This window comes from Leiobunum rupestre, chromosome 8 (genome assembly GCF_980474605.1).
Source record: "Leiobunum rupestre chromosome 8, qqLeiRupe1.1.hap1, whole genome shotgun sequence".
Lineage (NCBI taxonomy): Eukaryota > Metazoa > Arthropoda > Arachnida > Opiliones > Sclerosomatidae > Leiobunum > Leiobunum rupestre.
This window is the reverse complement of record NC_143391.1, coordinates 3,816,972-3,836,758: the sequence shown is the minus strand read 5'-3', so window position 1 is coordinate 3,836,758 and position 19,787 is coordinate 3,816,972. Positions and strand designations below refer to the sequence as shown.

Sequence of the window (19,787 nt, the reverse complement as noted above, 5' to 3'; positions counted from 1 at the left end):
AAACGGGAGGGTGGAATCGTTCTTATTTACGAGGATAAGCCAATCCTTATAGCCCCCCGTCCCTGGGCTCTTAAGACGCTGGCCACTCTGTAAACACCAGACGTTCTTTGAATGGTGGGTGATTAAAGCGAGCCTCCAAAGTCCATTCGGCGTTGATGAGGGCTTCGGGGAGGACAGCTTTATTGGCAACCTTCACTCTCGCCGAGTTTTATTTTCTGGACCACCGAGGACCACCCCTCGTCAGTCTCACCCGACAGCGGAGTCGGCGTTCGGGGAACGAGGCCGGCCGCTTTCCGAGGAAATGTCGGCTGATCGGGGCCGATACGGAAAGTAAGGGGGAACTTTCCGCGTTGGTCATCATCTCTTCTCCTCGTAACCTTCTTCAAACACCCCGAGAGGAAGAAACTCAAACAAGCGCCCTTCGCCAAGATCGGAAGTAGACCCGCGGTCTCGGCTATTTAACGGGATAAAACTAATAATACCGAGTGGAAACCTTGTTCAATATCAACTGACTAGTTTTTCCGTTGTAATTATAAAGACTGAATAAAATCGATTACAGGGTTGCCACAATTTTTTCAGATAAATTCACAGACCTTTTGAAGGGGAAATTAAAATCTTTATATTTTACTCTTACCAGACGTTAATTGATTTACATACGCTTATACTTCATTGCCCTACGTTTCAGAAACGCATTATCCATTTTTGACGTTTTGAGTTTGAATGCTCCTTTTATATATCTCTTCAACAGTTAGGGCTAGAAGAGTCAATGATATCTCGTTCGAATGTACATACATCGCCATTGATAGCCTTTCATAAAGTTTTCAAATCGGAGCCCTAGAAGTTAGGCATTTGCCCAATTTACTATTTTCCGTGGTTTCGCTTTATGTGGTAGATATTTTCTTTAAAATTAAGTCCGATTACGTTAAAAAAAATATTATTGGATAGGTTAGGATTCAGCTGACCTACAACTTCGGTTTAATAAATATTAAATTTAAATATAGTTTTCAGGGTAATTTTGAAAATGCAAAAACACATTAAAATCAATCAGTTTCGAAAATACTCCGCAGAAAAGCATTATGTTATTAACCAATAACTTCAATAAGAGTCTTCATTTCGTATAATTTTGTCTGATGAATGTACAACTAAATAATAATTAAATTTAGAATTATAGTAAAATTACCTTCTCTAAATTGTAAAAATAAATATTAAATTATGGACGTTTTACAAATTCTGAAAATTAACAGGGTTCATACAGCTATTGGCAAGCCGATTTTCCTGATATTTTTCTGAAAGTCAAATGTTTAATAAGAAACCTTATTGATGTAAATTAGGGTCAATTTTCTGAACCCTAATAAGAGCGCCTTATAAATTTCCCTGATTTTTACAAAACAAAAATTGAATTTCCCTGACTTTTCTGTCGACAATCGAGTTCCCTGACCTTTCCTTGAACTTTAAGGTCTATTTTCAAAGTCTTCGAGTTTTCCCTGACCTATGGTAACCACAAAAACTTCAGTTTAAAATTCTCCGACTTTTAATTGACCTTTTTTATTTTGGAACTTTATATTTTACTTTATCAAATTTTAATCTTTTAACTTCAGCATTTAGTGTAGCTGATTTTTCAGGTTATAGTTTCAACACCCTGTCTTTTCTCAAATTTGTAGGTCTACTTTCCAATTCCCCGATTTTCCCCCTACTTTGTAGGCCTACTTTCGAATTCCCCGATTTTCCCCCGACTTTGTAGGCCTACTTTCGAATTCCCCGATTTTCCCCCGACTTTGTAGGCCTACTTTCCAATAGTTCTTTTTATAAAATAGCCTTGGCCATATTGTTGAAATGTTGCCTCCCCGCTTCAGCTGTAGATCCGTTTTCTCTCCCACTAAAGAGTTTATGAACTCATTTTTAGGCATTGGCTGAACTATTCCAGGGCAACATTTCATCAAGTTGGGCAAGCGTAAAGACATTTTATAAAATCAACTATTCCCCGATATTTCCCCGACTTTGTAGGCCTAATTTCGAATTCCCCGACTTTTCCTCGATCTATGGCAACCCTGTAACCCTATTAAAATATTAGGTTTGATCTTCAAATTAAAAGAAACAACGTTGGCTAAATTAAAGTTTGATTACCCTACAAATGGGTAACAAACTCGCTTTGTACAGGAAACTAATACGTCGTAAGTTGAATTAACGAAACCGTGAAGCCGGTAGACGAAATTTCGCCTTCGACAACATGTATTTTGTTACATAGAAAACATTCAGCCTCAACTCAAAAATACTTGGCAGTCGTAATCATCGTTTATTTATGCCACGTTTCCTACAAAGATACCCACTGTTTACACGTTTTTAAATTAGTCATTGTCGGTCATAGAGAGCAGGGCATAAAGAGAATGCGTAAGCCTAAAGCAGCGTTTAGACTATGTGAAAATATTACGTTTGCGTCGATCATGTCGGTTTTTTCGATTTCTTACACCGTTCAGACTTCTCAACAGATACTTTAAATTTTCACGCGTGTCGTTTACATTGTTGCATTTCGTTGCCCTCAAAAAGTTTATAGCAGACAATTAGCCTTATGCCTCATCAGCGCTGACTCTAGGTAGTGGCGACCTTTAGAACCATCGAAATACTATAACCAATCAGAGGTGGATAAAAAATTTCAATTTTTATGCCGTTATTACTGAGTTCTGATTGGATGAACAATCACTTTTTATGTTAATCTATGTGCAAGGTTGGTTCCTTTCTGAACAGTGAAATGAACAAACCGACGCGACCAACATAACCGAAACGACACCACCGATGCTAACGTAATATTTTCACATAGTCTGAACGCCGCTTTAGAGTAACAAACACATCACCATTCACCCCACACCAGGAGAACGCAGCTACCCTTTAAACACGCTAACGCAGCGTTGTGTACAAATTTTATTGGATGAGCCTTTACGCTGAACGATTTACAATTTCGGAATTTTCCCCTTCTGACGGCAGCAGGTGCTAAAGCGTCTAACCAATAAAAAATGTACGCGAGAAAATGCACGACTTTTGACGGGTTGAGTTCTCCTTGTGTGGGGTGTTGCGTTTGTTGCTCCCTGTGTTAACAGTGTAGCGATGCACCGTACTTTATAAATTAAATTTGTGCATCTCTAAGCGGCCTTTCAACCGTCACATTTCTTCAGTTAATAGATTGTATCGTTGCTCAGAGTACATTTACTCAGGGCTTTTATCGAGCAACAGGAAGAAGGATGTTTCTACAGCGTCTTGCCATCATAATTTCACGGATAGCGACTAAGCTTCCTATCGACCTAAGTGACAAATAGGTCCATGACCCCTTAAATGTAGTCTTCTATCTGAGCAGCGGCGTATTGCCAGCGAAACACTTCTACAGGCGTGAATAGGTAGGGGTTTTCCAATTTAAATCAATTTGAAAAACAATTAAAAAAATCAATTATAAAATTTATGAAAATGTCCTAATTAGTTTCTATAGCAACGGCAAATTTGGAGCAAAATAACTACAAGAAGTAATTACCATAAGTGGTAATACCACTTATGTAATTACATGTAATAGGCGCTTGAATAAAATTTCTTCAAGAAAATTGCCAAGAATTAATATATCCGAGAGCCAGGACCTGCAAGTTACTGTTTAAATAGTGCTTGCTGAAAAAATGTTCTATTTACAGGTGAAAAGTTACCGTCGGGATTTTGTTAAGCCTTAATACGTCAAAAAAATGCTACCTGGTTAAAAGGAAACACTTTTTGCATACCGTACAGGTGAAAGGTTTCCACATGGACTAATTAATGTATACACAGGGACGGTCCGCATAGGAAATTTAGCGGCTAGCGATTGCTAAATGTGCCCTCGAGCGGCGATTGTGCGAACTAACGACAAACTGAGTCAAGGGGGATGAAAACGGGAGGAAAGGTTTAAGGGAACAAAAAAAAACAGTCGCCTTGCCGGCGATGTTGTAAGCTCCACGTGCGTTTGGTAAATGAATTCATTTATATTAACAATTAAATCTTTCGTGTGTTCTTTATGACAATACTTCGAATCACTTTTACACGAAGGGTAAACACACAGCTTTTTCCTCATAATTAATTTGTAAAACTACTTAAATAAATTAAAGCTCTTAAATCATACACCTTATTCAAATGAACGAAAAAAACCGTTTGTTTTTCAAATCATAAGCAGACGCCAACATCGATAGACTCCAAGACTTGCAGATAGAGGGCAGCATCGTTTTTCCGTTTGATGACGTTTTGACTCGGCTAACTTTGCTTAAGGGGGAGGAAAAGAGGGAACAGCATTAACAAGACTTAGTCGCCGATTTTATGAGAGAGTAGCGTTGTGCGGACCGTCCCTGTGTATACATTAATTAGTCCATGGTTTCCATTATTTCCACAAGCACTATATAACCGCTTTAACCAGTAACTTGCAGGTCCTGGCTCTCGGAAACATTACTTCTTGGCGATTTAGTTGAAGATTTTTTATTGAAGCGTCTATTAAGTTTAATTTAAATTTTAGATTACATTACCACTAACCGAATTATTGATTCAAGAAAGAAAAAGTGTTTAAAAATCAATAAAACAATAAAACAAATACGATTACAAATTTATAATCAACTCATTTTTTTAAAACAACCATCCTGAAAGTAGGTGAAATCAGGGTTGCCACTTTTTTATCACATTCAAATTCCCTGAATTTCCCTGACCATATCTGGAGATTTTACCCGACTGATTTTGAGCCAAAATTTGGCGTTTTTAACCTGTATTTTTGTTAAGTTTCCCTATATGCAACTGAAATTTAAATTCGCGGACATTTCCATGATTTTTGGAATTCCCTGACTTTTGGACCTGTATTAAAATTACCCGAGGTTTCCAGGAATTCCAGGTACTGTGGTAACCCTGGAAATAGACCTACGTAGCATACTTAGGCCTAAGGTGGTGCCTTGGGTATTAGCCTAGCTGATTATTATTATTTATTATTATTAACATTTAAAAAAAGCTATCTTGAAGCAACATAGTTTGGCTATGATAAAAGCGATAGAAAACGACTAGATTTAATAATATTATTATTATTATTATTATTATAACACCTTAATAAGGGATATTCGGAACACAATCAGTACAGATCAAAGAAAATATGGAATCTGAATATAAAATCATCTCGGGATATTAAAAATACTCTCTCATAGTTTCAAAGTTATCTATTGCAGAGTGGGCACTTTTTTGATTTATTTTTAATAAAAATCAAATTAATCTACTTCTTTTACTTAAATCTTACTATCTTTATTTCATTAAATTTATTGATTTTATACAATTAATGGCTCTTTTCCTGTATAATTCACGGATATTTTACTTTTATCAGTTACCTAATCTGGAATTAAATTAAATCTTAATGAAATTTAATTACTATTTAATGTTTTAGTTAGCTCAGATTTTCTATGTATTTTAATTTTTTAAGAACCTATTTTTACCATTGAATACATTGTTTGATTTAAATCAATGATTTTTCAAAATAATAACTTGATTTAAATCAGCCAGCCCTGGAGCTATTATTTTACTATTTTCAAATATTTAAAACAATTCGTACTCAATTTTTTACAGAGATACTTGATTTTGTAACTGGGGCAGCGAGACACCAACTACAAAATTTAATTACAATTTGATCGTGGAAGAGACACGGACACCGCAAACCAACAAAATAAACCAAAATTTCCGATCGAGAAAATAGAATCAACGGAAAGAGATACCGCGAAAGAGGTCATCGATGTCACCTACCAAAAAGGCGTCAAACGGAAAAAGAGTCTCCTTACAGGTATGGCAGGGGGGGGGGGGGGAGGGGGGTTAGGTTGACAAAACCGCCAAATCGACGCGAACCATATTACCTTAGGAACACCTCTAGTAAATTCGTTAAACAGAGCCGAAAAAATACCGCAGATTTTACCTTCCTACAAAGCATAGACGCGCACCCAGGTAAGATGGCAGAACTCTGAATAAAGAAAAAGCCCAAACGTCACCGCCAATAAAAGAATAATACAGACCCAAAGAAGATCGATAAACTATTCCATTTATTTTCGCCTACGTCTCAAACCCGCAGCGCTACGTCCCTAATCCCCCCACCCAGGGAAATGCAACGCAAAAATAATATAGATAACCGGCTGCACATCCCTCCCGTAAATATGCTCGCTCCAGCAAACTTTAAAGAAAAAAATACCGTTCAGTTTTTTATTTGAAAAACTGTTGAGAAATAACGGTACGCAGCCGTCAATCATAAATTCAACAACCTCTACAAAAAGAGAGAGAGAAAAAGGAATATGAGGAAGACTCCAAGAGGATGGAGAGGAGCGGGATTCCGGAGATGCGAGAAAGGACGATGCCTCCAGCATCCTTTACTCGCAAAATTTCATTTTTTCCCCCCTGTTTCTAGGTTTTTTCTATCTCAAAGTAGCGAAAGAATATAAGGGAAATTACGGAGCAAGTTCTTGGCACGAAATATAAGTCTACCTGTTTTTCAAAAGAACCAAAACGGATAAAATAACTCTTTGGGACCGTCTCGAAGTGGCATTTTCTGTTTGTTTCTTCTCTCTGAAGTGTAACGACAACGTACTTGAAACGCGGTTAAATAGAACATTTCGCCCGTTTGATATACGTGCTTTTAACGGGTTTATTTTATGAGAGAGGGAACGGTTTTAGCTAACGTCAACCGAAAACGAAAATAGCGGCTGCTTTAAGTGGATTTTAGTGGAGCCAACGCCATCTATGAAACCACGAGATTACTATAGCAGCGGCAGTTCTTTTTACTGGAAGACGCGTAGTAGCCAAAATATCTATTTCAATTTCACCATAAGTAACATAATACCTCTAAGTATGACACTTATAGACTTGCTAATGCATTTTTCTTACTACATCCTTTCTTCACCAAAGATAAAACGACTAGCAACTTTGTAGTTTGTACCTAGGAAGTTTAACCCTCTGTGATTTGAATTGGTCATCCAAAAGGAGTCAAATTCAGCCAATCATAAAGTACTACAAATGATTTAGTCTGTTGCGTAACCACAGTGCGGTTAAATACGGATTAAGCCTAAAAATAGGGGTATTCAAAATCACGCGCCAAATTCCCGGAAGTTGGGTTAGATTAGTTTATGGCACTTCTACCGAGGGGTTCTATTTAGAAAATAAATTGGCGTCACTGTGAAGAAAGGATGTAGTATAAATATTTCCTTATGTCATACTTACTACTTAAGATATCATATTTTACTTATAATTTTACTGAAACGTTTCAAGCGATTTTAAGTAAAAATTTCACCACCAGGGAATTTCTGAGTTTTAACGTCCATAAAAAACCTAACTTTTGTTAGATTTCCAAACTATCTTAATATAACACCCGAGTTCTATGTAAAAAATGGTATATTAATAAGTCTGTAATATTTTTGATAAGTAAGAAATTTCCTATTAATCACAGAAAGTTTTAATTGGGGCTTTTAACGACACAGACTATTCGTTTTCGTAGCCTTTGCTAACGCCTCTCTTGAGTGTCATTTTCTTTATTTAATGGCAATTCACCGATACCAGAAGTTAATATATCTTACGATAGAAGTATCCAGCTAGGCAAAAAAAAATTAAACGTGTACTTTAGCAGGTTCGACGCCGATTCTCTCGGTCGATAATTTCACGCCAAACACCGGGGCTCCGAATTTCGCTTCAGGGCTTAAAATTTCCCGCACGTATTACTTTACCTAACCGTGTAAAATGTTCAAATCGCACTGAAAATAAATATGTACTAAAATTTTAATAAATAATTTTCCCTTTTGTAATAGTTAAAAAAAACTCGATATATGAAGAATTTCGGTCCGCACTATATATTCTTTCAAAAAACATTTTGGGAAATCAGCAGGATAGTGTTGTAAGTCTGAAAATTTTACCGGAAAATGACTGAGGCCTTTTCCCCGGAAAATTTTACGTATTTTTCCGAAAAAAATAAAAAGGTTTTCATTCCATGATTAGTCTAATATATATATATATATATATATATTGTTTGTAAAGTTAAAAGGAACCACCTATGGACTACATTGTAAAAGATGATAAAATTAGCGAATAAGTAGATTAGTCCATTATGAAAAGGGATAATAAAGCTAAACACTAAACAAATTTGCAGAAATTTAAAAACTTACTAATAGCTCGTACCGATGGGTCTTCGAGCAAACACAAAAACGCGAAACTCTGACCAAATAGATCTTCGAGGGAAAAATTGTTTGCCAATTTAAATAAAGCGGCATTTTCGCCTCATTTTTTCGAATCTGAAAGTAAAACTAAACATCTAGACTAGTTTAAACTGATTAACCATGTAACATTATTAATGTTTTGTAGTACGTTTACTGATATTAGACATTTTATATCGATAAAAAGTTAAATACATTAAAAACCCTTAAAAAGTAATTTATGTTTCAAATTTTTATTTTTCCGATTTGCGGAAAGTTTTCTGGAAATTTTTCCGCATAATTAACAACACTACAGCAGGAGCATGCGAAGGTACCCGTTTCGAGCGAATAAGATTAGCAGGATAGGGGGATAATTAAACACTATTAGCTAACTTGCACAGAAATATTATATAAAAATAAAGGAAAAACAACGATAGTTAAAAGTGCAGAAGAAGAAATTTTTATTATTAACAAATTTTAAGTCCGACTAGTTTCGGCTGAGTTATTGCGCCGTCATCAGGGGTATCAATAACTCAGCCGAAACTAGTCGGACTTAAAAAAAAAAAAATTAATAATAAAAATTTCTTCTTGTGCACTTTTAACTATCGTTGTTTTTCCTTTATTTTTATATAAGGATGGGGGATTCAACATACTTCCGCTGGTACATACTTATAGACTTACGATATGGCACCTCTCTCATTAGGCAGAATATTGAAAGCTGATTAAGAGTATTAAGGAGGTATTCTCCCTAAAAAACCCGAAAAAACCAAGCTTAACTTTAATCCCCCTGGTAAACGTACCGAGGCTAATGTCCTATACTACCAACCATCTGACTAAATACAGACATTAGCCGGAAGAGAATGTTTAAGATTAGTAGCTAACAAAATAGTGTACGTAGCGGGGAAGTTGGCTAAAGTCATATCCACGAACCGGGTGATGAGGCGACGATACGAGGGGCGAGGAGAAACAGAAGGGAGGGTGGGGTGCGAAATGGACGGACCCACGCTGAGGGATTGAAAAGAAAAGCCCCCCAAATTGGCAATCCTCTTTAATTGGGCGCCGGGAAAGAAAACGGACGTGCCCTTATTATCGGCCGGACTTACCGCGCCACGCTCTTATTATGTTCCGTAATAATTCCAGAACCCGCCGGAGAAATATGTCAAAGGAGTTTATAACCCTTTCACCCCGGCGGGCGGACTCCGGTGCACACTATACCAAACAAGATGGCACAGCCTCAATAGTACCTCTTCCTCATAGCACTCTTGATCTTACCCCTTTGATTAAAAACCGCGGCTCAACACTGGCGTAGATAGAGAGAACTATTACCAATCGAATGAAGCCAGAAATGAATTTATATCGAGTGCCGTTGAAGAGAATTCGTCAATTCCCGGGGACCTATACGCCGTCATTTCCAATCAGGGGGCGAAATACCCCCTTTGATGCCGCACTGGCATAGGTAGATAGAAATAATTATTACCAATCGAATGACGCCTGAAATATTTTTATAACGAGTGCCGTTGAAGAGAATTCGTCGATTCCGGGGACCTATAGCTGTCCACGACCACCGCATACAACAGGAGCGAAAATAACAACCTCTTCCTCCATACTAGAGGAAAAGGCTAATAATCTGAAAGTTATAGGGGAAAATAACGCGTCGGGTAGTTAGCCCATCAGAGTTGCCAGATTGGGCTCCTTTTCAAAGCGCTTTGCGGTGAAAAAGGGCTTGGGCGAGATTCGGATTTTTGGGCTGCCCAACTTAGGGAAAGTTGAATGAACACCCCATAGCGGCTTCGCGGAAGTCCAGAGGGTAACGACTAGCCTAATATTAAACCGCAATTCTGCTAAAAACAAATATTATACTTGTTTTGGTTTAGTTATTGTTTATATATAATAATTAGTAGTTAGTGTAGGGAGCTGTTGGTTCGCGTGGCATGAAGGGCTTGCCACCACCCTCCTACGCATTGTAAACCGGCCACCCGTTTAAAGGCATTATAAGTCGCTAGATGACTTGGTATTAGCCTAGCTGATTATTATTATTATTATTATTATTATTTAACCAAAAATTCGATCTTCTATGAAATTTGGCACTATTTTGTGAGAATTTGGCTATAAAATGGGAAAGAATTTGGGCTATTTTTGACAGTGCGTGCCTTTTTTGGGCTAGTTTAATTTATGATTGGGCTGCGGGGTGTCATTTAAGCCTGGCAACTCTGATCTCATCTCTTCGGTCTTGGGAAAACGCTACCAGGTGAGCTATCCGACCGTCGCTTGTCCGTTAGAAGACGAGGGTTACGAGAAGGTACGGCGGCTGTGGGTGGCAAGGGGTCATGTGCCTGTCGAAAACTCATTTCTCTTTCGACAAGATTTGGTCTTTCCACGCGAGCAAGATTCCCCGGCCGCGCAGCGATTCATTACTTTCAAATAAAAGCCAGCTGGCTTTGTTCCCATTCATCAAAGGACAGGCCCACCGATCCGGGGGAGGAAGAAAGGGGGAATTATATGGGACGACCAGACCGAAAAGAAGTGGAGATTTAGGAGGGCAAGGTAAGAAAATATGATCGATGGAGAAAAAGCCAATACGCACCCCCCCCCCTTATATATTTTAAAACAAATGATCTATGAACCTATCAGCCAAAAATTCAGCCTCTCTTTTGTTTTAGTACCAGGAGCTCAAGTTGATAACTAATTCGCGTCCATCATTTGAAAATCAGCGTATTTGCAAATATTAAAAAATAATAACTATAAATATAAACTATGGCGTGTTTCACTAAACTATCATTGGTCTAAATCGAGTTTGAAGGTCTGGTGTTACTGTGGGTTTCGCCAGATGGGATTATTTTGGCAGTTTCAAGCGGGGCCGATTAACATTATTGGCGGCCCTGTGCGAAGCAGAATTTGGTGCCCCTTAAAATTCATACCTAACTTATTGACTATTAACGCCAATGTGGTTATCAACATAAAATACCAATAAAATTACTGTATTCAAGATGGTTTTAATATTTAAGTACTGGGGGCCCCATTCTATCTCATTATATTAAATACTACTTAAAGTTGGTAATATAATTATAATTAAATAAAATTATTATTTTATTATTAAGCTAATATATTTTTATAAATACGAATTCTGTAAACTTTTTTTTCCAAATTTTGTAAATTTAAATATAACTGTTTTGTAGATGGCGTAGTAAGATTGGAACACCCGCGAATGATGCAACGGTCAGCGCCACCTGCTGATTTTCTTTGGTACTAATAGTTCAAAATGCTTCCCCTCAATACGGCCAGGTTTCAAGTCAATCACCTTTAATTTTTTTCAACCATGTACTTTTAAAGTGCCACAGAATTATTTTAAAAATTCGGTCCGAATTTCAGCTAGTTCCTCCCCTTCCGCAGATATGACCAATCACGTATTGCAATTTTTCAAGCCCAATTTCCGAAATTCAAACGATTCTGTTTTCTGTGGCTCTTCAGGCTCAAAGTTAATTTCTGAGAAATTCAGCGATGGGGCTAAAATTGTAACTAGATAAAGGCGATTTACAATTACCAGACGTATATAATGCAGGGCTCCCAGACAATAGTGCTCCAAAATTATAGGATAATTATAGGACAAAAAGTTCGAAATTATAGGATAATTATAGGACAAAAAGTTCGAAATTATAGGATAATTATAGGACAAAAAGTTCGAAATTATAGGATAATTATAGGACAAAAAGTTCGAAATTATAGGATAATTATACGACAAAAAGTTCGAAATTATAGGATAATTATACGACAAAAAGTTCGAAATTATAGGATAATTATACGACAAAAAGTTCGAAATTATAGGATAATTATACGACAAAAAGTTCGAAATTATAGGATAATTATACGACAAAAAGTTCGAAATTATAGGATAATTATACGACAAAAAGTTCGAAATTATAGGATAATTATACGACAAAAAGTTCGAAATTATAGGATGATTATAGGACAAAAAGTTCGAAATTATAGGATAATTATAGGACAAAAAGTTCGAAATTATAGGATAATTATACGACAAAAAGTTGTAAATTATAGGATAATTATACGACAAAAAGTTCGAAATTATAGGATAATTATAGGACAAAATCATCAATCCTTTGAAGTTTTATAGGGTTAAAATAAGGAAATAATAAGGTATTTATAGTGTGGGAATTTAAAAGGAGTCCAGGGTTCGTACGAAATTTTCAGATTTCAAATCCCCGACTTATCTAGATTATCCCCGACCAATTTGTGGCAATATCCCTGACCATTTAAGCAATATTGTTTTCATAGGTAAAAGTCGAGGTAAAACTACAAAACGAAATTTTTTTAAACATCACTATATACCGCGATCGTCTCTCTTGAAAAGGTGCCAGGCATAATACTTAATTTTCCCCCAATTTCGAAATTCGACTTATTCATCCGACGATAAAAATGTGGTACTTCCATGGGTTCTAATAGGCACGTATACGACAAGGGGGCTCTAGTCAATAATAGCGCTTTTGAAACGCCCATAGATTAAAAACGAATGCCATTTCCGATATATCGAAACAATTGTCTTCAAAAGTAAGAAATATTGATACAGCAGTGTACGGTGCGCTCGACTCATTTTCGAGCGGTTTTGAGCATTTCGAGTCAAAATGAGCGGTTGATTTAACTATACTCGAAATCAATGTTACCCGAGACAACTAAAGCGGTCGGAATTTTACATTAATTTTGATCCTTTTACGTTACAGATAAAACATTCTCACAACTTACGAATTTTGCACTCAAGCTCGCGAAGAGAAGTTATCGTGCAGGGTTCGTACAAAATTTCCGGAATAAAATTCCCAGACATTTCCAGAACAATTTTTCTGAACATTTTTATACAAAAATGAATGATTTGAGGTAAAATTTAAAAAAAATATTTATTGTGAATTTTTAATACATCTTTAAAAAATTTATTTGACACATTTTTTTGTGGCCATTTTAAAATTCCTTACAAATCACTTACTTTTTTGTACCATTTTCAAATTCCTCGACTTTTCCCTCACTTTAATTTTGGAAACATTTTCAAATTCTCCGACCTTTTGGAAACATTTTCAAATTCTCCGACCTTTTGGAAACATTTTCAAATTCCCTGACTTTTTTAGGTCGTGTACGAACCCTGTCATGTTAATTAGCCGATTAATTTTTATGTGGGAAAATATTTTTAAGAAAATACTTTTTTTACAAAGCCCTTTCAAGCTCTTACTTCGTATTAGTGGCAGATAATAAATTGTCTTCCCCCTTTACGTAAAAGGTTCGTCCAATGAAATTTGTACACAACACTACGTTAGCGTGTTTAAAGGCTAGATGCGTTATCGGTGTGTTTGTTGCTCCTAGGTGAAAGGCATAATACTTCATTTTTCGGCAATGATATTGGGAATATTCTCAGCGATGCAAAGTTTGTTGACTGATAAAATCCCTGACTTATATTATTTAAATCCCCGATTTTTTACGATATTAATTAAATCCCAGACTTTTTAGGATATTATTTAAATCCCCGACTTTTTACGATATTATTTAAATCCCCCGACTTTTTACGATATTATTTAAATCCCCCGACTTTTTACGATATTATTTAAATCCCCGACTTTTTACGATATTATTTAAATCCCCGACTTTTTACGATATTATTGAAAACCCTGACTTTTTAAGATATTATTTAAATCCCCGACTTTTTACGATATTATTTAAATCCCCGACTTTTTACGATATTATTTAAATCCCCGACTTTTTACGATATTATTTAAATCCCCGACTTTTTACGATATTAATTAAATCCCCGACTTTTTAGGATATTATTTAAATCCCCGACTTTTTACGATATTATTTAAATCCCCGACTTTTTACGATATTATTTAAATCCCCGACTTTTTACGATATTATTTAAATCCCCGACTTTTTACGATATTATTTAAATCCCCGACTTTTTACGATATTATTTAAATCCCCGACTTTTTAGGATATTATTTAAATCCCCGACTTTTTACGATATTATTTAAATCCCCGACTTTTTACGATATTATTTAAATCCCTGACTTTTTACGATATTATTGAAAACCCTGACTTTTTAAGATATTTAAATCCCCGACTTCTTACGATATTATTTAAATCCCCGACTTTTTAGGATATTATTTAAATCCCTGACTTTTTACGATATTATTGAAAACCCTGACTTTTTTAAGATATTTAAATCCCCGACTTTTTACGATATTATTTAAATCCCCGACTTTTTAGGATATTATTTAAATCCCTGACTTTTTACGATATTATTTAAATCCCTGACTTTTTACGATATTATTGAAAACCCTGACTTTTTACGATATTATTTAAATCCGTGAACTCTGAAAGAGCATTTCCGCAAAGTTCACTTAATGAACCCGTTTGTGAGTTGAAAATTAATTTTATAAAAATGCCTAACAGATAAAAATATGAAGGAGAGTTCCTGAATTTGACATTTCAATTGGGAGAATTAGGGCGGTTATCTGTTTTGGTTAAAACGTTATTTATATAACAAAAAAATAGCCCCCCACCCCTTCTCCCGCTGTCGCCCGACCCCCCCTTTTGTTAATTTCCTGTTTCCAGGAAGGGAGCTCATTCCCTTCATTGGGTCGAAGCGTGGGACTGAATCAGATTGCACTGAGTGGGTTGGCGGGGGAGGCCAAACTAATAACTCGACTGAAAGGCCACCTTAAATAATATTGCAGACTTCACCCCTTGCGAGTGCTTATCATTTATGGGTAGAAATTAACATTTACCTTCATCACATTCCCTAAACAGAGCAAAGTCCGTAGCAATTTATTCAATATCTTAAATATTTAAGTTTGTCCTGCTATCCTTAAAGGGCAACATATTAATTTGAATATTCTACCCGAATACAACTCAGTTAGCTCCATTTCCGTACAAGAAATTATAATTTAACTTATTTTTCTGCCCTTTTAGTAAGATTGTTTCATTTTTAAGTAAATACACCAAGGTTTAGGCTTTTGTTAATGTAAAGGTAATCTAGCACTAAGAATACTATGATGATGAAGTACTTATTTTCAAAGGGTTGATCACTACGCATAATTGGTGTACAAGCTAATAGTTTTGACTGCACTAAAAAAGAGTACGCGTACTCTGTACTATCAAAGGCTGTACTCGCTGTTCAGAAGTACATTATATTTACAAATAATAACAAAATAAGAATAATAGTAAACTAAAAATAAATAAAAAAAGGTATAATAAAAAAAACCTTAATGCCTATGATTCCCATTTACTGGGATATTTTCTAATTGGGTATAAATTTAATCAAAATATTTATGGGTAATTTTAAGATCGCCTACTACCCACCAAAAAACACTATATACTCTATAGCAATATCAAATTGCTCAATATTAGAGGTAATATCAAGTATTTATGTTGCTAAGAATGTACAAGGTGATCTCTGAAAATAGCAATTGACGGATTTTGAAATGACAAACAGCCTTCTTTGCGTGCTTTTTTGACCATAACATGTAGAGGTATTTTCACGCGCAAAATGAATTTTAAAAGCCGTCAATTCAGTAACAAAAGATGTTGAAGACTTGCTTTAAAATATTTTTTCTTTATATAATAATTGGGGGATCTTAAAATTCTTTTTGCGCGTGAAAATACGCCGCCATGTTAGTGTATAAAAGCAGGTAAATAAGCCTGCAATACCTCACAATGTAAAGTTACTGTCACACCAAAAAGCGTAATTTCGAAATCAGTCAATTGCCAAACTATTTTACTATTTACGTGGAATTAAAAATTAAACAATTAAATGTGGTTTTCAGTAAAATGAAATTAACTAAGTAGTTAAATTGGAGCGTTTCGATAAACTAGTTACGAGAACACTTCATTAGAAACGATACTAGATGGCATGTAAAAATGTCAAAATGAAGAGTTACATTTATAATATGCTTGTAAGCATGGAAGCTACACTCTTACATTCTCAGTAACCTATATATGATCTTGGTAATATAAATATATTGTAATTTCTTACACTGTCACAGTATCTTATTTAGCCCTACAACAAAATAACAGAATTACAAGGTTGGAAAAAACCCTTTTTAAAAAAAACCCCAAAATAACAACCAGATTTTTTTAAAACACTGGTTTATATTACTTTTAAACTGTTTTTCGCTTGCGTTAACTTTTAACTGTACATACTATTCTTAATTAACTAAAATTTAATTGAAGTTAAAAAAATTTTAGCACCAAAATAATATGCCCAGCTTGAAAAAAATATTTTGGTCGGCAAGACGTTTTTGTTTTAGTTTCGCAGTGTTTTTCGTAAGAAAATGTAGAAATAATTTAGAAAAATTAAGAGTGAATCATAGCAAAGGATTAAAAAACCAACGCTTTTTTAAAAAACCACTTAATTTGATAGTGAAAAAACTGGACACTTACCCCTCTTCCAACATCTTGGTCCGACATGTAAATAGTCCAGTATCCAGATGACGAAGGCTGAAGAGTCATGCGACATAAACCAGCCAAAAGCAATGGTTGTAGATAGTCTTGCATCCCAGCTGGAACTCCGCGAATTATATCACACGAGTAGCCATCTTCGGGAAGAAGGAATGGAAGCTGAAGATCAGGGTCTTCCTCTAAGCGCACTTCTCTGCCATCAGAACGCGCCAATTCGTCAGCGGAATTTTGAGCCGCTTTCATAAGGGACTCCGCAACCTCTCTGGAAATGGGGGGTTCATCGGGCATTGGCTTGTAATTCTCTAATATAGTTTTGATTTGCCACGAATTCAACTTGAAACAAGCTGCGCTGATAGCTGCCACGTCATCTGGATTATGTTTCGGTGATTGCAGTAGTTGAGCTGCCTGTAAGCGAGAATTAATATTTAAGTAAATACAGTTTATGGAGGGGAAACGACGGATTTCTTCAAGGAAATTTCATTTTGATCACCTGAACAATGCGACTAAGGTGACAATCAGCTGCCAGTTCCAAGCCCTGTTTCTCGGCCCAAACTTCTATACGAACGAGCCGTCGTTTCAAACGAATACCCCAGAGAGCGCTGCAGTAATTTACAGGACATTTTGGATCTCCCAGAATGACGCGATTAAACAACCACATATTAATATGGTGAAATAGTTGAGAGAAGAGTTGGATGGTAAGAGCTGCGTTGACTCTGCACCGTCTCAAGAGCGACATGGCACTCGACAATACAGCCAAAACATCAGCTGGTGTAAAATATAATAGTTAGTTGAAAGTTTATTAAGGGATTAACTAAATTTTTTATGACCAACCTGTAGTGCCCTCTTCCTCTTTAAGATCATCACGGTCTTCCAGAATTGTGGGTAAAGCGGATTGTAATTCCACCTGTTGACACGTAACTAAACTTCGAAAGGCTAATTGAACACTTTCCGCCAACAAATCTTGAGCATCCAAAGTATAAGCGCAGACATGGCGATCTTGTTTTAAAAAATGCAATAGTTCAGAGGCATTTGCCAGCCAAAAGGCCAAAGATGCCCCATCGCGATAACGGTCCTATTAAAATTAAAATATTGGTTAATTTTCTTAATTAAATTAAAACTTAACAGAAATCTTACAACACCCTAATCTCATTATTCAACTCGTTATCAAATAAATATATCATACTTGTATCACTTGATGTATGAGGCCTGCTATTTTGATCATAAGAGCCGTAAGGCGATGGGCTCTGTCTCCGGGACTAGCCTCGGGACGATAATGCGTGGAAGCCCTATAACGCGCCGCCATGTACAGAATGTATGTCGGGGCCAATTTGAATTGCACTTGACTGGGTTCTATTTGACCTATTACAGCATTTAGAAAGGCATCTTCACCTGCAATATTATTAAAGAAAATCAATAAGTAAAACAATTGGCATTCGCTAAAATCTTTTCAGTTAATTTAAAGTACCTTCTTCCCAAAACTCTAAAACAGCGGGTAAAATTGGTTCGTTTCCTCTTCTGTTTTGAGACTGAGGGCCCGAAGGTTCAAGTTTGTTGTCCCCTCTACTTTGAGCTCCTTCCCGACCAAAAGACCGATGGGAATGAAGATCATCAGACTTCCGGGACATCCTGTCATCTCTGGAATGTGTTGAAATGGTTTCTACATTGCCATCTGCATCAAACGTAGTTTCGTAGCTGCCAGGGGGTAACGATCCGCCGACAGAATGAATGTGGTTTTGCATAGAGTCATCTTTAGCACCACTTCTCGGCATATATTCCGCTTGACGAGGGTCTGGAGACATACGTCGCCTCTGCGTAACCAAGCCAATATTATTAGCAGGGTTCAACAAATAATTTCCATAAAAAAATTTAAAACTGACCTCATCATGTAAAGGATCAACAAATCTAAAAGTATGGAGCTTGCCGATTCTAACTATCACACCATGTTGTAAAATAGTAGTTTCATATATTCTAACACCGTTTACGTAAGTTTCTGCGTCTCTACTACTAGGAGTCACAGTCACGATACCCTCAGTGTGGGCAATCACGCAGTGCCTAGACTGCACATTCGGTCCAAAGAGTTGCAAATGTTGTCCACCAGCGGAACTAGAGCGCTCACTGCCAACTTCAGTCACGTTTAAATACAACCTATGCTTTTTGGGTGTTCCTTGTACAACGTCACTACCATCCGGATTGAGCTCTAGGAGGTAGGGAAGTTTTTCAGATGGGTCATCAGGGCCCGTATTATTGCTAACATCGTTCTGATGTTGATGATGGGAAGTCGTTGATATTTTATAACCATTATCGAGTTCCCCTTTAGTGGGTTTTGGTTTCTTTTTACGTTTTCTCGGCTGATAATCAGCGGGTCTTCGGCGAATGTGAAAAGTTAAAATGCCTATAAAGAATATTCAAAATTTGAAATCTCTAAAATTACTAACAAGTAACAAAATTAAAGGTTACCTTTGCTTCGATTATGCTGTTTCTCAATAGAAAGAGGACAATCATCGTCATCGAGAATATATTCGCGAATAGAGGAGCCTCTATGGTATTCTTGCATGTCTCCGTCTAAGCCACCCATAGCAATCGGATGAGGAATGATAACTTGAACTAAACAGTAATGGGCTGCATCTTCTTCGTCCATGCCGTATTTATCAAGAATTTCTTTAACAACGTAGGCAGCGGACTCCCTCGTAGAGAGCAAAAGAGTTTTATAAGGCACATCCTTGTTTAAAGTTTCTCCAAATATTCGCAACGTGCCTCCAGCTTCAGGGCCACCTTCTTGTCGGAATTGTTGCAACTTTTTTTCAAGTTTTTGTTGTCGCCTCCGTCTCATCACAGCTTCTGGGTTGGAAATTGACCTGGTGAAACTTGTCTCTGGTAGTTCTGAGTAAAGTTTTTCCGCTATGCTGTCCTTTTCCAGATCCTGATTGTTCTGGATGTCTTTCAACTTTTCCTTCTTTTCTTTCTTTTTCTTCTCTTTTTTCTCCCTTTTAGAGAGCTTTCTGCGAAAACTACGAGCTTCGGGGTCCATCACTATAGGCAACTGCAAATTAAAAAAACATTGAAAAAAAAAGCACACACAAAGAAGTTAAAGCTGATCATCCAATATTTTAAATTGTATGTTTTACGTACGTTGTTATTACTTAACTATTT

General features: G+C 36.4%; 1 protein-coding gene across 3 annotated transcripts in view; it reads right to left on the bottom strand.

The window, feature by feature from the left end:
• Positions 1-19,787, bottom strand: part of cno (adherens junction formation factor afadin) — an 80,892-nt gene that overhangs the window by 57,168 nt on the left and 3,937 nt on the right. For all 3 annotated transcript variants that reach the window (XM_090156475.1, XM_090156477.1, XM_090156476.1), the window contains exons 5-11: positions 19,095-19,677; positions 18,515-19,029; positions 18,103-18,445; positions 17,821-18,026; positions 17,469-17,709; positions 17,128-17,402; positions 16,620-17,042 (exon numbers count right to left, since the gene is read on the bottom strand). In XM_090156475.1, coding sequence (XP_090012601.1) covers positions 16,620-17,042; positions 17,128-17,402; positions 17,469-17,709; positions 17,821-18,026; positions 18,103-18,445; positions 18,515-19,029; positions 19,095-19,677 — 2,586 coding nt within the window. The remainder of the gene's footprint in view (positions 1-16,619; positions 17,043-17,127; positions 17,403-17,468; positions 17,710-17,820; positions 18,027-18,102; positions 18,446-18,514; positions 19,030-19,094; positions 19,678-19,787) is intronic.